This window comes from Cinclus cinclus, chromosome Z (genome assembly GCF_963662255.1).
Source record: "Cinclus cinclus chromosome Z, bCinCin1.1, whole genome shotgun sequence".
Classification (NCBI taxonomy): domain Eukaryota; kingdom Metazoa; phylum Chordata; class Aves; order Passeriformes; family Cinclidae; genus Cinclus; species Cinclus cinclus.
In genome coordinates, this window is record NC_085084.1 from 67,629,833 (window position 1) to 67,649,831 (window position 19,999).

A 19,999-nucleotide genomic window follows, 5' to 3' on the forward strand; every position below is an offset into this window, starting at 1 on the left:
CACCCTGTTCTCCCTCTCCTTACAATGCAGCTGCTAAAACACTATTTCCACCAGACTGCAAGAAGCCTTTTGAGAGTTACAACGAATCTGTTATGACGCAATTTGAAGCAGAATACCTGTTTAGAGGTAAAACGCGTGCACTGCTTGTAGCACTGGACTCCCACTAAAAATGAAGATCTTGACAAATACAAAACCAGTACAAAAATTACCCTCTGTGTAATGTTATGCCATTCATCAAGGGTTTCACAAGTGTTGCAATGGTTTCATGCGTTCCTTAGCAATTCAAAGCTTGCAATCTCCACGCTAAAATAATTTACACAATTAATGTAAATTAAAGATGAAAATTTCCCATAGTCATAGGATGCATAAGTATGAAACTATGTACCTAGTTCCTCTTCATATATTAACTCTGCTCAAAAAAACCCCAAAATCAGAAAAACAAACTTGTAAACTAATTGACAGTAAGCATCAGAGAATAATAAAATGGCCTGGGTTGGAAGAACCCTTAAAGATCATCTAGTTTCAACCCTCTCACTGTGGGCAGGGACACCTCCCACCAGACCAGGCTGCCCACGCAACCTGGCCTAAAGCATATTTAAAATAGACACAAAAGTAACAAAATTAAGGCTAGTAGCCTTGCGAGTTCTTTCCAAGTGCCTAATGACTCAAGAACTCTTAAAGTCAGCTATAAAAAGAGCAAAATTCACAGAAAGTTAGTATCTGTAAAATGAAAATTTAATCCATCTGGGCTTTTTAACCTACAGCATAGTAGTTCCTTGTGATTGCTGGCAACAACAATAAAACAAAAAATACTGTCAGACACTGGAAAAAAAATACGAACAGTCTGGAAGATTTCCTGATTCTGTTGGGATATCTGCTAAATCACCAAGAAAACCACATTCTTAAGCAGCAGCACATGATCCCCACCCACCTTCTTGAAGCTAGTATTCTTTAAAAATAACCAAGCTTGATTAAGCCAACAGTCAGAATGAGATTTTATTCAAAAAATAAAATCACAACTTAAAGAGGAAGAGTATATAATAATTTAGCTAAAACCACTACTTTTTTCCATGCAATCTCAGCTTTTAAAACATTTCACCATGCAGTCACAACTGCATTTATATACTGTATGATGACTTAAAAATATATTACCTGCAATATTCATTGCAATAAAATGGCATTAAAATTACAATTCCTATCTTCAGCAGCATTGCATTAGTAAGGTCATTTATCACAAATCTGTACTTTAAAGAAAATAAAAAGTTTTTGCAGGTCAGAAGGAGAGTACTGGTATTTTTTTTTTTCTCTCATGGTAGAGACAAAGGAAACAAAGGATTCTGAGGCAGGAAATAATTCTTCCTGTTCAGTGCTGAAATGTAATAAGCAGATGGACACTGTAAAGAAAATGTATTTTCTTTCAAGCTAACTTCTAAACCTACTGTTAATAACTGATTTGAGATAAGTGGAACTGTGTGATTCTAGTGATTAAGGGCTTAAAAATGTTTATAAGTAGAAACATAATCCACCAAAGAATTAGTATTTTTTTCAGAGGTTAATCATTCATGCTTGCTTAATTCTAATATTCTAAAAGTCATGCAAGTGAATTCCATAACACTGCCTTCTAGATACAGAGACAAAAGTAGTGGTAATTAATGAAAAAGATATTATAGCAGTAGGTAGAGTCCAAATGAAAAATGTGCCTGGAAGTTTCAAGTGCAGAAGAAATTACTATGTAAAAAGAATCAACTTTAAATTTTTTGCTCAGTCAAAAAACTGTTTAAAGACAAAAAAATATTTGATAAGAACAGCACAGATCTGAAGTAATACAGGTGCAAGTTAAAATATCACTACACTATTTTTTATATTAGTTATTTCATGGCACGAACTATCTCAAGTTGCATAAATACTTCATATACTAGACAGAGAACACCACATCAGCAGTGAAAGAATGACACAGTATTTCATTTGTTCATAAAACCATGATTAACTTCCCAACAGATATAAAAAAAGTCTTTTAGAGGCCCTTGAATTCATGAACAATGTAATACAACAGTAGAGGCTTCACAATCTCTGCTTGTTCTCTAAAAAGCAGAAGCAGCTATCTTCCTCTCATGTGACAGCTAAACTGATCTACTCTTGTCTGCACAAAGAACTCTTGTGCTTTCTCTACACGCAGGTGGGAAAGACCAACTGTGACTGAAAGCTTTTGCTTAGTAAACCATTTATGTTATGCAGAATTTAAGTTGTATGTAGATCCATATATATTTATTTTTATTTATAGAACACAACTTCATAAGTGATCAAAACAACTTAATATTTTAACTCAAGCCTTGGCTAAAATATACATTAGATATCCATATCTGCTGGGTCTGTGGGAAAAATATTTTTCCTGTGACTGCACCAGACTCCTATATACTGCAAGATACCCTCACCTTGTGACCCTGAACCTGCAGGTTTTTTTGTCATTGTTGTTGCTGTTGTTGATTTTTTTTTTATTTAGCATCTTAAACTCCCTCATCTATTCCAGGCAAGCTGATACTTTTCTACACAGCAGTGTCTAGATTGCCAGTCTCTAGATCACTGTACCTCAGCACAAAATAAAAACAAGAAATCCAGAGCATATTCCACCAAGGATTTCATCCTGAAGTGTACACAGTATTTTGATTTTCACAGAGCATTACCTATTCATGATAGAAATGTACTTAAGAGACTCTCAGGTGGTGTTTTATTTGAGTCACAGTGCAAAGTTAATAAGCAAGCTAAAAACAAACCTCAGAGAACAGGCTTAGACCAGGGGAGCCTTACATTTCTCAACAGCTCATCCCTCTGCTTCATTAGGAAGCAAGTATTTTGCTCTTAAATGTTTCAGCTTCTCGTGAGTAAAAAAAAAAATAAAAAATATAAGAGACACTTTTCTTGGGATGAATTTTAACTTTTAAACTCTGCCTCCCTCCCCCTTAATCTATCATCTAACCATATATGTCCATTCTAACAAAGCAAAAGATCAGGTATGGCACATACTAAGACAAACTTCACAGGGAAGTGAAGTTTTCTCAACTTGATAATAAATGGAAGCAAATGCCACTTAACAATAGAACTGAATGTGCTACTTCAACTTACAAAGACACCTAGCTTCCTGTAACAGCTACAGACTTTAGCTGAATGTTACAGGCTGTGAAATTTAGTTGTATTATTATTATGCTAAGAGTACTCCCTTGAAGGCTGGTATGTCAAAAGGTGCAATTGTCTAAGGGAGTATTTAACTGCTAAAGGGACAATCAGTATTCACAACCAAAACTCTCGCTACACAAACTGAGCCAATCCCCTTCAGTGAAACCTCACAGGCCTGGCCAGGAAGGATCATCCCTCCTCTAAGCCTTAGTGATGAGGGCTCAAAACTCCAAAGATGGATGTCAAAACATACAGAGGTAGATTTCCTGCAGAGATTTTCTAGCTCCTACGAAGTCAGATTTGCCTGTGTAAAACATTTGTTTTATTTCTTGCTATAGCTAACCACCTAGCTAATCCTTTGAGATACATTACTCAGTAGCCACGGAAAATGAGTCCTCCTACAAAACAAGAAACAACAGCCTCTGTTGGCAACAGATACTTGCTACGAAGCTAATAAAATGGGCTTCTCTCCTGTGTATTTCTTTAAAAAGCTATCAGACATCTCACACCAGTATTACACAAAGTTCCTAGGGCTCTCTAATTCTATAATTATTTAGTGGACCAGCTGCAGTCCAGATGGATTAGGGTGTACATATAGGTGTTTTCAAGATGTGAAAAACAGCAGTAACATTACATGATCTCTCAGACTCCACACTTTCATACTTAATGCTTCAGAGAGAGAATTTTGTACTTTATCTCTAAAACCCTTAAAGTTTATGCCATTATTGAGCAGAATTTCTAGAACTTACGGGAGGTAAATAATTTATATTGATACAAGAGACCTAGAGGTCATAATAATCATGTAGTTTAATTATTTTAATCATGAGTTTTGCTTAATATACCCAAAATGAGATGATAAAGGTTCATGTATTTATTACTGTATGACAAACTTCAGTATCCCAGCAGAGAGCAGAACCCACTATGCCCAGTCCAAGTTACACCAGCTGAAGAGAATACCCAAATCCTGTCCCCATTGTGGTGCAACAAAGCACTGGACCTTACTTCAAGAACAGTAATGTCATCACAAAGCAAGTAATGTAATTACAAAGACTGAACAGAAGTGCTCACTGACAGCTATGATTAACTCATCTGCACCAGGTATAGGGTCTCAAGCATAGGTATTAGGGATTTTTTCCTCCAGGTTAGCCCACCAGAGCCATCCTCCAGCTCTTACTGAAGTGTAATAGCAAGTTTTCATTTGTTATATACCTTGTAAGTCAACTCCTTTTTTAACAGATTCAAATTCTTCACTTCTGGAATGAAATTTGATCTCTTAGGCACCAAACTGATCTTTTGCCTCCGATTCATAAAGGCTGTCCTAGCTCAAATTAGGAGTACGAGTTGAATGAAATGTGATTGGCCAACACATAGAAAGGATCAGGGCAGAGCAGAAATGGCTTCTGCTGATGCAGAAGTCTGAACCCATTAACAGAAAGATAAGAATTAAAGGTAGGGTAAAACCCAAAATACAAATCCTTAAAGAAAGCTCTCACTGAAAAATATTTTTATATGTCAGGTACATATCCTACTGTTTCAAGTCTCTGTCCTATTTTTTAAAGAGAAAATTTCTTACTGTATATTAGGTGACTGTCAGAGAAAACATCTCCACACAGTGCATGGGATTAAGAGTTTCTTAGCAAATTTTACTCCCCTGTCCTGTCACCAGTGGAGAACATCAGATATTTCATACAAAAAATCATGCTTTGAATCACCTTAAGATACTAGGGTTAAGCAGATAAACATGCATACTAAGTTTTCCACCTTCAGTGAGAATGATGGAAATAAGACAGGATACAAGCAAGTAACTTGGACAGGATTAGCTACAGAGAATTTAAAAGCTACAACCTACTAAAAGATTTCTGTAATAGTTATGAGAAAAAATTTTAGAATGTCTTGGCCTTGTCCAAAATGGCAGAATTATCAGCAAATACCAAGTGTTCAGAGATTACTGCTGGAAAATTCTCTCAGGAAAATATAATCATAAAATAAACAATGAAAGAAAGCAAATGAAAAAAACCTGAGGCTTATATATATGTTATTTCTAGAAAAGAAACATAACATCCTCTATAAATTTTAGGACTTAATGACGGTTAATCTGGCCTCACAAAAGGAGACCAGAGACGCAGAAACAAATTTAATTTTAAAAGACTCCTCCTGCTCTTTGCTGAAGAATGATCTGACTGACATGCTTTCATGACAATCATTATTTCTCACCATGGTTATACTTGCTTCTTAGCAAGTTTCTTCTGACAATTACAACCTACTGACAATTACAACCAATTATCATTGTTAACAATTAGTTGTACCAAAGTAGCAATTGGAAGTCATGAAACAGGCCCCTAGAATTCTAAGCATCCCAATTAGTTTATTTTATTTATGTTTTGTTATTTAGTACTAATTTTTTAAACTTTAAGCTTTATTTCTTTTCCTCTTTTCATATTTCTTGTCTATATATTTATCAATCCAAGTCACACTAGGAATTTGTATCATTAATATGATAGCATGATACAGAAGCAGGAAGCTATACTAAACAGGCTCTGACTTGCTAAAGAGAGATGTCTTGCCCACTAAAAGTCAGAGACTCATTCAAAAATGCCTTGTGCTCTCAAGAAGGTCCAGATTTAGGTTCTGCAGATCTTTAATGTTCACACATGCAGTGGCTTTGCAGGTATAGAATGCTCCGTGCTGAACAGGGTTGTCTCCTTTGGAACAACAGAGACCTTTTGGTGGTATCTGTCAGCTAATCTAACCACAGGTCAACCATACAGTAACTACACCCACTTAAACGATGGCAGCTACTATTGCAAAAGTTTATTTTTTTAAGACAACGATAAGCTGCCATGACAAAAAAAAAAATTACAGGAAAAGGCATTCACAACTTTTCTGAGCATATGGCTAAAAATGATACAGCCTCACTAACTCCTGTTTTGTTGTCTTAAAAATCTACAGAATAAAGAGAAAATAAGTACAGGAATCTTGCCAGATAAGGAAGAGAGTGTTTAGTGAGATAATTTTTTAAAATTAAAAAAGAAAATAAAATATGTGCAGTTAGCAAGCAATAAAAATATTTTTCCATAATAAGCAGCCAGGGCTCTATAACAAAACAACAAACCAATACAGGATGGCAGATATACTCCTTAAAAATATACACTATTTTTTCGTATCTTCTTCAGTTGATTCCTGAGATTTTATTTTAAAACATTGCTTTCACATCTTACTTATAACAATGTACTGAAGTTTTTAATTTAAAGTAATGCATACCCCTTACAAAATGTAATTTTGATACTTGATACTAATTAGAAATTACATGCTGTCAGAGTAAAAATGCAATGAGCTTATTTCTGTATGATATGGGTCTGGGTAAAGGAAGATGGGTGTCTTCAGTATTTGCTCAGAAATTGACTTACAGATTGCAGACTCATTCACATAGCAGTGTGAAAGTACAACACAAGAGAAGCATTACTTTATGAGAATTCCAGCTTGTCACCAGTGACTTGAGGAAAGACACTGTTCCATGCAAACCACATTTGATCAGAAAGCCTTTGCATTCAAGTTTTCAGATTAACCATTTCATCCTAGGTTACTAGGCACAATACATTCTACTGTGCACAAGTGACTGAATAGCAGTATCCTAAAACATGGGTGCTCCTCCATAAAAAGAGAAAAAGAACATTACTAAGATCTAGAAAGATGCATCAGAATCAAACTATACATACAGATAGTTCACTTATGCCAAACATGCTAGTATACAAAAAGAAACAGCCTGATTTCATCAAGACATACCATGCAAGAGGAATTAGAAGTAGTATGAAGCTTTATGCAGTACTTGAGGGATGATGTAAGAGTAAGAGCTATTTAGGTTAGCTGGTATCAGTTTTCCTATCTGCAAAATACTCTTAAAAAACAAAACTAGCAAAACTAATTAATTTTTATCTAGTGACATGTATGTGGTCCTGCCAAGACTAGGTTCATGAAAGAGTAAAGTATTTGACATGAAGCGTTGAGTCTTAAAGAGACCCTAGTGATGAATAAAGATGCCTTAATTATGTTCAGACTTCAATTAGCACACTGACTGCCAGCAGACTATTCCCAGCCTGCTGAAGGGTTTTGTGGGCCACTAAGAACTGTCATCTCTCTGCTTATAAAAGCCAGTGCTCAGAATGTACAGCTCTACACACTGACTCCCTGCATCCCACTCTGACACTATCCTTAGCTCTCTAAACCTATGGCTTCATTAATTACAGAAAAAGTAGTAAGTGGAGATGGGGTGGTGAGGGGGGGAGGGGAAGGTATACTGCACTTCATGAAAAATGTCATTGGATAGCATTCACATAATGTGAACTCAAAATGTTGTGGGTGAAGCTGAGGCTGGCACTTTCACTTTTGCCCCTCAGCAGTCCACCAGAAAATGCTTTGGCTACTTGTAATTTCTTGAATTTATTTTGGCAATTTTTGATTCGAGAGCTTTTTAGTATTCCCATGCTTGCCAGCTTTAAGAAATATTCTCTCTCCTCCAGGATTGTGTTGAGTGATAGTTTAACAAAAATTCTTAACATACCATCACTTTACTGATTACACCACGACTTTGCACACTGAAAGCCACTCCATGCATAAGGCACTACAAAAAGATTAAAAGACATGACCTATTGGAAAAAATAAACCATACTGTGGGACAACCCCAAATCTACACTGACATTTACTCACCTCACACTACTGCATTATTCAAACATTCTAGCTACATGTACTTACAAGGTAGTTGGAACAAATCTGTCTCTAACGTTATACAGGACTTTGAGACCACAAAAATATATTGAACATAAATAGCAACACTTTAAAACAAATAACAAACACTAAGTAACATGAATAACAATAATGTCACCTTTATGTACCGATGGCAGAACGCTGAACAACTTCCTACTACTGTTAAAAACACTTCTGAAGAGGCATGGAGGAAGGCTTTCCAGAACTGGAAAGTTAGTATTTTACTGTCCTCTCTAATCAGCACCAGTAAGAGTAATTACAGCCCATTACCACACTCTGAGATCTCCTCCCTAAGGTAACTGCAAGGGGTTTGGCTGGAAAGGACTTACAATAATAACTTGAACTTTCATACATTATTGCTAAATAAATTGAAAGCAGCTAAATTTATCTTTTTTTTTATTTTTAAATTAATCCAGGAGAATCAAAGAAGGTGGAAAAAACTTTTGAAAAATGTGAAACTTATAAACAGGAGTAAGCACAGGCAATTACAGAACACAAGTCTTGTGGGCATACAAAGGAGTTCAAATAACTATAAAAATTTAAACAATAGAACTGAAAAAGTCTCTAAAATACTTATTTCAAAAATACTAACAGCAGCACTCACTGCCTGCTTTATAACCATGGATAGGTATTACATTAAAGTAACTTTACAAAGGCTTCTTCATTTATCCTAACCCACAAGCACAAAAGTAATCCTTGTCTTTGAAGAAGCAGCCTCACACTGCAGAAGCTACAAAGTTAAGTATGATTACAAAAGAGCTCATTTACCTTCTCATTGAGAAAACTACTGCACTGTTTATAGGACAAGCACCAAAGATATTTCCAGTGGGCTTCATGACAACATATATTATGACATGACAAATATATTATTCATGACAAATAATTATTTGGAGCACAGGAATATAGATATATGCATACTTCAGGCAGAGAAAACATGTTTTCAATTATAAACATCTTCTCACCTATTTAATCTTAAAAAAAGAACTTAAGGAGCAGAAATAAAACGATGCACTTAAATTTTAAATTTAGCTTTATCTGGGATTTGATTTAAATATTTAACACTGTCAATCATCATAAATATAGTAATTAGTACTTCAAAAAGTGCACAATGATAGATCCTTCTTTAAAATTATCTGCCCAGTAAACTTCTTGCTCCATCAGAAATTGACTGTCAGCATTCAAGACAAAAGATCATGATTTTCTTTATGTTACTGACTAGTTAAGATATAAGTTACTGTTTAAGATGCCTTTTTCTTTAGTCACTTAAAACCAACAACTACTCAGAACATCTTTCAGGTAGCTGGCAGCAACTCTGTGCCCAAACCACAGCAGAACTGCAAGAAAAGACTTCAAGCCATGAACCAGCAACCAAGACAAATTTGATTAAGAATTGCCATGAAATCCATCCATACTAAAGGACCCTGAAAGGGTATTGATAGGAAGCAGTTACTAACCATTTGTGCACTACCCTCAAGCACTGCTTCAGCTGAGATAGAGCACTCAGTGAAGTCCATGGCTTTAAAGAAAAAGAAACCCCATTAACACACAAGTGTACTTTCAGATTTTTAAACTGCCCTCCCACGTAGCCCAAAAGACAAACATTGTTTGGTCTGCAATACTATACACTAGGCTTTTGTGGACTACTCATGTAAGCTTATCAATGCAGTCCTCAAACATCCATCTCCTGTCCACAGTTGTATTTGACCTCTACAAATTAATTCTGATAGAGCAGTTCTCTGAAATTTATACATTATTATTAAGCTTCCATTTTGGAAACTAAAATAATAGCAAAATGCTTTCATGAATATTCTGAATATATAAAGAATGCTGGGATGCTCCCACATCAGGTTCACAATGTCTAAATATTCATGCACTGAAAAGACAACATTTCCTTGCTTCACTACTGCCTCCACACCCGAAGGAACTAACTTTAAATTTTGATATAAAACATGTAGTCAGGCTCTCAGGAAACACTAAGGCTTCTCTGAACTTTACAGTGACATGAAAGCAACTGTAGAGCTTCTACACTGCAGTGAGACCAGAAAAGCTGAATGTACCACAGCTTTTATATCATTAACTCTACTATTAAAAATTAAGGTGTGTATAAAAATAAACTTTATGCAATGCACCAAATTAAAATAATTACATTTTTGAATAGGTAGAAACATCACTTAACCTCATATATAAGCAAAGAAATTCTAGGGTTTTCTCAAACTTCTCATGAAAAGCATTTGAGAAACTTGTTTAAACAAACATCTGTCTAGAAGATGACATTTCACTATTACACATATGAAGAAAGGCCATATTGAAATTAGAATTTCAAGTAAGTAAATTTGGGCTTATTAAGAAAGCCTTATAAAGTAATTTTACAGCATGGTTTTCAAACATCTTTATTTGCAGGCTTTATTTCAAAACTGTACCTTTGTACAGATAAGTCCTGCCTTTCTTATTTTTGCTCAATTTGTTAATAACTAAGATGTTAATCCCAGAGAAATATGCAGGTCCATGGTTCAGAAGCACCTATTCCACAACAGAAACCAATCAAGTCAAATGTCAACATCCACCTGTCTTCCTTTTTTTTAGGATGTCTTCCCTCACTCTGCAGATCTCAAACTTATACAATTATACTACTAGTATAATTCACATGGCTTCACTTTAGTCATTTTTATTGGCCCATGATACCTTTAGCTCAGAAGTCAATTCTCAAAAACATCCTCAACTCTAAGTACTTCATTATCCTAACTATGATTTTTACACAGTTCTCAGCATGCCCAAAAAAAACCCAATTCCATCCATTTGAAATAAGCAATCTAAAATAAGGAAGAGTCAAATTATAAGCATTTTAGTTTTGTTACACCAACTGATTGCTATTAGGAATAAGAGTATGATTCAAGCAACAGTGAAAATGAAAACATTTCTGTAATTTCCTTAAAATAGCTCAAAAGAAACTTCAGTCCTGAATAGCAGATGCTTGTAGAAGAATATTTTGTGGGAGATTAAGAATGGGGCTGATCCCTAATGGGGGGCATTTGAACAGCATTGAAGGAGAAGTGTGGAATGCTGATTTGTGTTGACCAATCACAAAAGAGTCAACGGGCATGCAGGTGTTGCGCAGGTGAGGGAAAACAGTATCAAAGGTTGTACTGGGGAATAATTAAACACTGATGTTCGTCACTGTATTTGGACTCAACCATGTGTCCTCTGAAAAAGTGTGCCCAGCAGTCTGGGAAGTTTACAGAGAAAAAGTATGTGGGTTTTTGCTATATGATAATAAACTGGGGGCGTCAGTCAGTTTGAGACCACCATCCGGAGGTGTAAAGCACCAATGATGACAGATGCTTTATTCAGATTATTTCAGCATGCTTTTATTTTTATAAAGAAATAGCAGAACTTTGATTTTCAGTTTCAAATATACTGTACTTGGAATATTTTGGGTGTTTTGTGGTTTGTTTTTTATTGAGAGTGATGGTGGTGGTTGTCAAGTAGGAAAATAACTGTCAGGGCAAGTTAAAGCTATATGGGAAAAGTATGTGTACTTTGTCAACCCTTGGTATAACTGTCTAAATTTATGAAAGGATCATGACATAGAAGTATTAATATTCCATTTTGTTGCCACCAATACATAAAGCATTCTAAAAAATCCATATGTTAATCAGAAAACCTGCTACACAAAGCTCTATGTACAGGACAGTATTTTCATAGTTATTTTAAGTTTTAAAGTGAAAGAACTTTGTATGCTGCTGCAAGCAAACCATATATATTCCTCCCTACAAGGAAACTTTAATGTGAGTACTGCTTTTTATCCATTACCTGGATCTTCTATGTACTAGTCTTAAATGCTTCCCCCCCAACAATGCTGGATTTCAGACAGTTTCCATATGATTAACACTTCAACAACCGAAGGTAAGAAAATGTGGTCTTGTTTATGGACACATCTGCTTGCTCTAGAGGGAGGGATATAACACAATTGCAGACCTCATCTCCTAAAGCAGACTGGTTTTCAATTTACCTCCTAGCACTGTCTGTGTAACCAGTATGACATGAAATTCAGCATTAGATGGACCTAACCACAGACTGGAGGCCATGCCACTGCCAAGTGCCACACTTAAACACAGTTCAGGTGTTTGTGAGAAAATGTAGTTACAGTAGTGTAATGTGCCTCTGGACTCATGAAGACTGCTGTGCTCCACTTCTCAGGACAGGGCACACTCAGACTTGACATATAAAGCTCACATAATATTTGAAACTGAAGATGCAATTTAAATACATTTTCTATGCAATTCACTTCAAAATAACTACTTCCTGAGCTCAATTTTTAAAATAAATCTTCCTAAAATTCAATATATTATGAAATATTGTTAGAAATTATTATGAAATATTATTATTAAGAAAAAACTGTGTAATTAATCTTTTAAAATCTGTCATGCATAAAAAAAGATGCAACATTTCCCTAGTTCACTCACTTGAAAACATAGAATCAACTAAGTAGGAATGCTAAATGTTGTTTCAAAAACTCGAGTACAGATGACAATTTTCTTCTGTATATTTCAACTCAATCATGTACTCAATACAATAAAGGGGAAATTCAACACAAAGTCTATCCTATAAGCCAGAAATCAGAAAAAATACTGAAGTCCTACATTTGTCTGCAACATAAAGTAGCTTCCAGCAGGCTGCAACAAAGTTTAAAACTTTCCTATATACAAGCAGAATGTGATGGAGACATTAAGGTATTTTTAGCATTATAAAGTAGTCTTTTCAAAAAGGCTGAGTTGAGTCTCAGGGGATGCTATCAAACTGAATGTCATGTGGAATGTGTGAACTGGAGGTTCCAAGAGGTTACTGAAAGTTTATTCCAGCTGACAACACAGAAAAAGTAAAAATTTCAAGTTTTTTATTCTTTACCAAGCAGCTTTCAAAAACTTGAGGAATGAGAAGCAAAAAACTTAAAATGGTTTTTCAGAGTATTCATCTGAAAGCAAACCTACTTAACAAACACACCCAAATTTCATTCTTCATTTTCTTCTTACTTCCCTCTCCGCCATTTTGCATCTATTAAAGAAAAGCCAATGTGCTGGAGGTACTTTGTCAATTTAGTAATGGACCTCAATTTCAGACATAAACATCTAACATTTAAAATATTTATATGCAAGTAAAATTTTGAATTTGCTGCTAGAGTACTCTTAGATTAAGCAATATTAGAACTGGAGTGGTAACAAGCCTAGAAACACTTTAGGTTGATACCCAGGTTCTGAAAAACAGCTGTTTATGCCAATCCAAAGGGAGGAGGGGTCAGAAGCTATCCTAACTTGAGTAGGAAACCTTTTGAATCAGTTCCATATGCCATCTCTGTAGAAACAAGGTCAGTTTGAGGAGTTCCTATTCCCTACCTAAGATATTAAATCTCTGTTTATCCCTGCTGATATTGATCTCACTTCAGAACCAAACCCCAAATCACCTCCATACATTTTGAACTTCAAGCTGGAGAGGAGAAAATGAAAAATTGTTGGTCCGTATTTGATCTCCAACCTAACTCATACGGTGCTCCAACAATTTCCCAAAAAACAAAACAGGATGACACTTCTGACAAACTTACTTCTTTTACAGTTCACATGCATTGTAATAAGGATTTATTCCAGCGGAGAAGATCCCTCATATGCAGAAATGGGATTCACCATATTAAAGACTGTAGTTCTGTAGGATGAAGAAGATCTTATTACTAAAATAAAGCTGCCAGAGCAGAAACAACAGTCCTCAAAAACTGAAATTTGTTCTCCTTCAACCGAGCAAAACAGCAGGAGTTATGACCTTCAGCCATGAGATTAAACATATTAGAAAGCTTGTGACTGAAAGCAAGTCATACTACCTTTTCTTCCTGTTTTCTGTTCAAGAAGGTACCCCTAAAAGTAACAACTTCCTTTGTTTCTTATTTATTGTAGAAAGAAAATTCTGCATTTCCAGGACAGAAAGGAAACTTGTCAGTATGACTAAGCAAAGAATAGAGTTTACAGTGAACTGCAGACCCTGTGCATTCACAGGGCTCCCAGCTGCACAGTCTGTCACTCCACAGGATCTCCCCTTAGAAGCATCTTTGTAAATCCAAGCTGTGAGTCCATCCAGCCCAGCATCCTATGTCAAACTGAAACTATCTGTGTGTGCTGTGATAAAACCACAGTAAATCTCTGAGCAACTGCTCCCACTAGATTCTTCTCTCAATTTCAGCAGCCTATACGTGGCTTCAGGGATGAATGAGAGGAGGATAACTCCACATTAATTTGTCTGATTTTTTTTATCTGCTGTATATTTAATCTCTTGGTTTATATGCAGAGTGCACTCTAGAAAATGAAGGCATGCCATGTGAGATAACCCAAGAGGTTTAAAAGATGCTGAGCTGACCTCAGGAAAAAGCAAAAATTGTGTTCACTCACTGCATCACAAAATGAGAAAAACCCTTATGTTGAAAACAACTGTAGTATAGAAAACTGTTAAGATACATGCTAGAGGTAAATGCCCATTGATAATTTGAATATATATATGACACTTTTGTGACCTACAAATGTAGGTCAGGGAACAAACTCCCACTGTTATAAATCAGAAAGACTGTAGGTTGAGGAATACAGTAATTTTAAAAAATTACCATCAAGACACACACCTTGAGCTTCCTGCTGCTTCTGAAACCTTCATGTAAGTATTAAAAGAGTTGTAACCATCAAATCTGTTCCTGCAGGCAAGTTGAAAGAGAGGAGAATGCTTAGGCATCCTCCTGAAGTATTATGAAGATGCACTCATCCACAGGTGCAGGCTTTGATTTCTTATTTTTGCTTAGACTAAGTTTATCTTGAAAAGGTCTTTGACTTCTCTAGGCACAAGATATTGCATGTTTTTGACTTCGTGCCATACTATCAACATTATTATAAAAGAATGATGCAAAAAATTCTACTGTGTCAATATTCAGAAAATGTTACACCAGAAATGCCATTATATGAACCGAATTTAAACTACACTAAGAATTATCCAATGAATTATTCAATGAATAAGTTCCAGTCAAATTAAACCAGTAGAGAGAAAAACCTGAATGACCTACTTGACCTTCTGTGGACAGAAGAAGGAGAAACTACAGAAACACAGTTCATGTTAAGCCTCTAAAGGAAGCTGTTTGTGCCAGAAGATATTCAACACACACATCTGTCAGTGCTACCACGTATGTACAACCCAGAAGAGGAGAAGAAAGGCAAGTTCCCCTTTATAAAGGTTTTCCCTTGGGCAACTATACTAGCAACAAATTCTTAAAAATAAGGTCTGTTTGCATCATGACATGCTAAAAAACATATTTCTACATTATACAAAAAGAAATCAGAATACTATTATAATTATTAAAAACTATAAAAACAACAACAAAACAACCCCAAATCAAACAAAAAACCTCACAAGACAAACTAACAGAATAAGCCAAAACTAAAACCCAACAAAAAAGCCACCACCACCACCAACCAAAAACAAAACAAAACAAAAAAATACAAACAAAAAACCCCACCAAAAAATAAAGTAAGTGTCCAGTTAGCTTCCTCCCAAACAGTAAAGTTAAAACAGAAACACTTTGTATCCTGGAACATGCTCCTTGGGATCTCAGATGCTCTTCCTGCTGTAGGCATTGAAGTTTCTGACAAAGTGTAAGAAGCCTGTAATTTCCTGCTTTATAAAACCATCATAACAACTGTCACATTTTCAGCTTTTAACAAGCAGACAGGAACAGATTACTGTACTCAGATGAAGCCAGTGTTTTATTATCACAGTGGAAATGGAACCTCAGCTATGAGGGGAAGCTGGCAGCAGAATTTAAAATAAACAAAACCAAGAAAACCACCTCAGATTTCTGAGGGAATCTACAATATAAAATCAGTCTCTTCCCAAAGCCTAGAGAGATCATGACCAGACACTAATCAAGAAAGATGCATTCTCATAATCTCTCGAACAGGAAATTCAGTACACACATTAAAGTGATATTTGTCATAACAGAGACAGCATTAAGACAAAGAAGATTACTAATGAAAGTTTAAGAAAGCTTTATAAGGACTCCCTTCTCTTGCAAAGCCAAGGAACGAAAAAGCATTTTGCCAAAGTCAGCTGCATGCTTTCAGTTTTTCTTATCTAACTAAGAAAAAGCCCTTCTCTTTTCTTGCATTGCAGCTTGCAAAAATTTCTATGAAAAACAGTTCTTGAGAGGCAGATACCTGAAAAATAGAACTACTTTCAAACACTGTTATAATATCTGAGCATGTTTTACAAAGTGATTTGATTATTACATTAAAAAACTAAAATGGCCAGACAAAGTCAAAATACAACAGTTTGTTTCAAAAACTAGAAGAGCTTATGTGATTTTTGCACTGAATTGTTCAGAACAGCACAGTACACCAGTTGACCTGAAGTACATCACAATTAAATACACTTAAAAGGTATGATCAGCACAGACCTGAATTTTACTATACTATGTTGCAGTTCAGCTTCTCCTTAGATGGCTTGTTTAAGTAATAAACAATTTACAACAACGGGGCTGTGAAGAACACAACAGGAAGTATTTCTCTGGAGATGAAGCCTTTGTTTCCTTCTTGCACTGCAGAACACACTCACTGGGATGGTTCTGTGTTACCACTTGACTTTGCATCAAGTCCACAGCAAACTCACCATCTGCTAAAGATTCAGCTGCATGAGGTAAACTAAAAATAGTGCAAGGTGCTTGTTACCTGTAATTTATCTCAGAAGACTTTTATAGCAGTAATTTCAAAGATTCACCTAAGAGAAAAAAACCCTTAGATCTGCCTTTTGTTTTTTTCAGGGAAAACTGTTTCCAGTTCATAAAATGCAAATATTTATCCTATAAAGTTATAACCTTTACAGCAAAAGAAAACTTTTGGCATTCACATGTAATACATTTAGTTGAAAGTGTTATAGTAAAGAAAGCATCATCTAATTTAGATGTTACTGTATAACTAGCAGCCAGATGTTTGATGTACAACTTATTTCTCCAGTTTCATGGTGCATTAGAAAGCAAGCTACTCATCTATATCCTATGGATATCTCTCATCCATAGCATAGCACATCATACTCTCTTCTCAGTCTGGGACCCAACAAAGAAAGAGAGGTATTCATATTTATGTAAAGGCATTAATTTAAAAGCAACATTGCTACTAAGAAAAAAGATCATGAAATCTAGCCCATGAATACAAGTGTCATCAAAAAATTATGATCAGTGTGGGAAGCAAGTTATCTGAATTTTTAAATTTTATTTTATTCAATCAATATAGCCATCATTTTTCTCCCTCATGAAGGGCAGCAAAATAGACATGTTGGAGAAAAATAAGCAAACATGTCTGTGCCTAATTTAAAATACAAACACACAAGTGCCATTAGTGTATGGGGGTGAGGCAGGAGGGTGGAGAAGAAAATGTTATCTTTGTCTGAATCTTTTTCTCATTTTATATATTCACCAGTTAGTACCATTTTACACAAATTGTGATATTCTAATGTATATCCTCTCCCTGCTTTATTTGATCAAAAGCACAGTTCCCAGTGTGAAACACTGTTAAGTTGTCCTAAGACCAAAATGTATGAGAGCTATTCTGGTATTAATGTTGGGATCTAAGTATGTATGTACTTTTCAGGACTTCCTTGGTAACAGACACTATTAAAGAGAATGAAATAATTTTAATTAAGTTTTAGACTGAAGCATAGGTGTAATAAAGAAAGAATATGCACTTAATTTTAAATCTTATGTTCTAAAGTAATCTATACACCTACAAGAACAATTTTATTTAAACTAGCATAGGATGAGTGTCTGAGCTTAAGAAGCCAGAATCATAAGCCCACCTTCCAAAATCTAGTACAGAACCTAACTACAGAAATATTTGGTCCCTCCTTTTCTCCCTACTGTTTAGTGCAGTGAATAACAACAATGGAAAACACCTGAAACACCAACAAACACAGAAGAGGCAGCCATAAATTATAATGCTCAAGAGGTACAGAGTTTCAGCAAAGCCAAGCCCTCTTTTCCTATCCACACCCCACTGGCAGACACAAATCCTTACCAACACAGACTACAAGTTTCAAGGCTGTCTGAGAAACCATCTTGTCTGACAAAAGGTCAGGTAGATTGATAGTTTCCAAGTGTTGTCATTCCACTTCAGAACTAACCTAACAGTTCCAAGCCTAGTAACTTCACAGCACTTAATTCACTGAGATACTCTTTCTGCATTGTAATTTTAACAGGAATTTCTAAACCTAATGCATATCAGTGAGTTTTAACTTCAATATATTACCAGTTTCTCATGAAATCTCATATAGTTTTGACCACCAAAATGATCTAAAATTAGAAAGGCAGTAAGTGAACTCTGTGCTTTCAAGTGTGTCTTAATCTGGTTTCCAGCGTTCTACTTATTTTTTTTTTTTCAGGATTCTAAGGAAAGGTTAAACTAACATAGACTGAATTTTGTATTTCTGTTAAAAAACCATCTCAATTTTTCATGCAACAACAAATCCTGGTCCATTGAAATGACAACTTTCAAAAAACAAACAAACACACAAAAAAAAAATACACAAAAAAGCAAACCACCACTTATTGGCTCAAATTGTGGATGAAAGCCAGGTCTCATCACAGTCCACAGACACCACAAGCACCAAAAGCACCTCAAGCAAGATATGTATTTTGAGAAAAGCAAATCTTCTGCATTATTCATGGAAGATTCTTAACTATTTCCAACTTCAAAGCAATAAAGTAAATAACATTCAATACTGTGTACTCATTCCTTAACAAGTCAGAATAAACCACATCACATGGAGCAAACTGGCTGATAAATGCACTCTTCTGGTGCTTTGTTCTGATTGTCAGCTTTGAAAAAAAAGGATACTATATTTCTGAAAAAGGTGCAAGACTACTAGTGACTATTTTCTTTGTATTATTCTCTTCCCTGCCTTCTCATTAAAATACATTCCCAATTCATATGAAAGTATCCAAGGGGCAGTTTCATTTTCTAAAAAATGTCAAGCTTCCCAAAGCCGTTTCCAAATTTAGGCTTCACATTAAGTTTGTATTTCAGCTGTATTCAAAACCAACCTTCACTTTCAGCATAAGCAATTCTAGTTAAAAATGGCACAGAAAGAAAAAAAAACAACAGAAGAGGCATTTCTTTCCAGAGAACACATAAAGCAAACAACGTGAGAAATTCAAAACTATTAAAAACATAACTGAAAAAATATATATTTTTAAAAAAAATTGGTAACTAAAGTGAGGTTTCTTTTCTATATGAACATTCAGACAGAAGTGCATCAGCCTAGAAAGCAGCAATACAAGATAAGAATGTGTTTTAAAACTCCAGTGTTAGAAAAAACGAAATACCAAAACCAAATCACTGAATAAGGGATATGACAATTTGGAAAAATAGTTCACAGCAAAAATGAAATTACGGTGAATGAGAATCCAACTGGATATTAAAAAAAAAAAAAGCCAAGAAGAATTTGCTAATTTGAACTTTTGGTATGGTTCCTGTGCCTTTTTCAAGTAGCAGAAAGTACTTAAGGCACAGGTGAGGTGCTTAATCCTTTTCTGATTTGATGAAGCCAAACTCATCCAGAACTGATTTCTGCAATTCTCTACATACACAATTATGTTAAAGTATCTTCAGAAAGTAAAAAACTAAATTGCACAGCTCAAAAGTGTACTTATCCTTGTGCTTTACTGTTTAATTCCTCCTGAAGCAAATTCCTCACTCCATATTAAACTCACTTGACCAATCTACAGGTTTTAAAGTGACTTTATGTACTTGCTAGCAGACTTTACTCAAAATTAAGTGAAAAGAAAATGGAGAGCTAATCATATTCAAGAGCATTTATTCTTATTTGGAAAGATGAGATTGTCCCAGCTGCCTTAATGAAGTTCTCCTTCAAGTTTCATGGGTATTTTTTGCACAATCGTAAGTGGAATCTCAGTCAGTTTTGTGTTGTCCATACTTCTATAATCTTTTGGAGGATTTAATATCAGAATCCACACAAAAAAAATCAGTATAGCCTAAGGCAT

The 19,999-nt window shown here is 35.3% G+C and overlaps 1 protein-coding gene across 2 annotated transcripts in view; it reads right to left on the reverse strand.

The window, feature by feature from the left end:
- Positions 1 to 19,999, reverse strand: part of MAP3K1 (mitogen-activated protein kinase kinase kinase 1) — a 54,311-nt gene that overhangs the window by 21,193 nt on the left and 13,119 nt on the right. The window contains exon 1 of one of the 2 annotated variants that reach the window (XM_062512889.1): positions 210 to 235. The exons of the other annotated variant lie outside the window; for it this stretch is intronic. Coding sequence (XP_062368873.1) covers positions 210 to 235 — 26 coding nt within the window. Of the gene's footprint in view, positions 1 to 209; positions 236 to 19,999 lie in introns of those variants that run through there. 2 annotated transcript variants of the gene reach the window in all.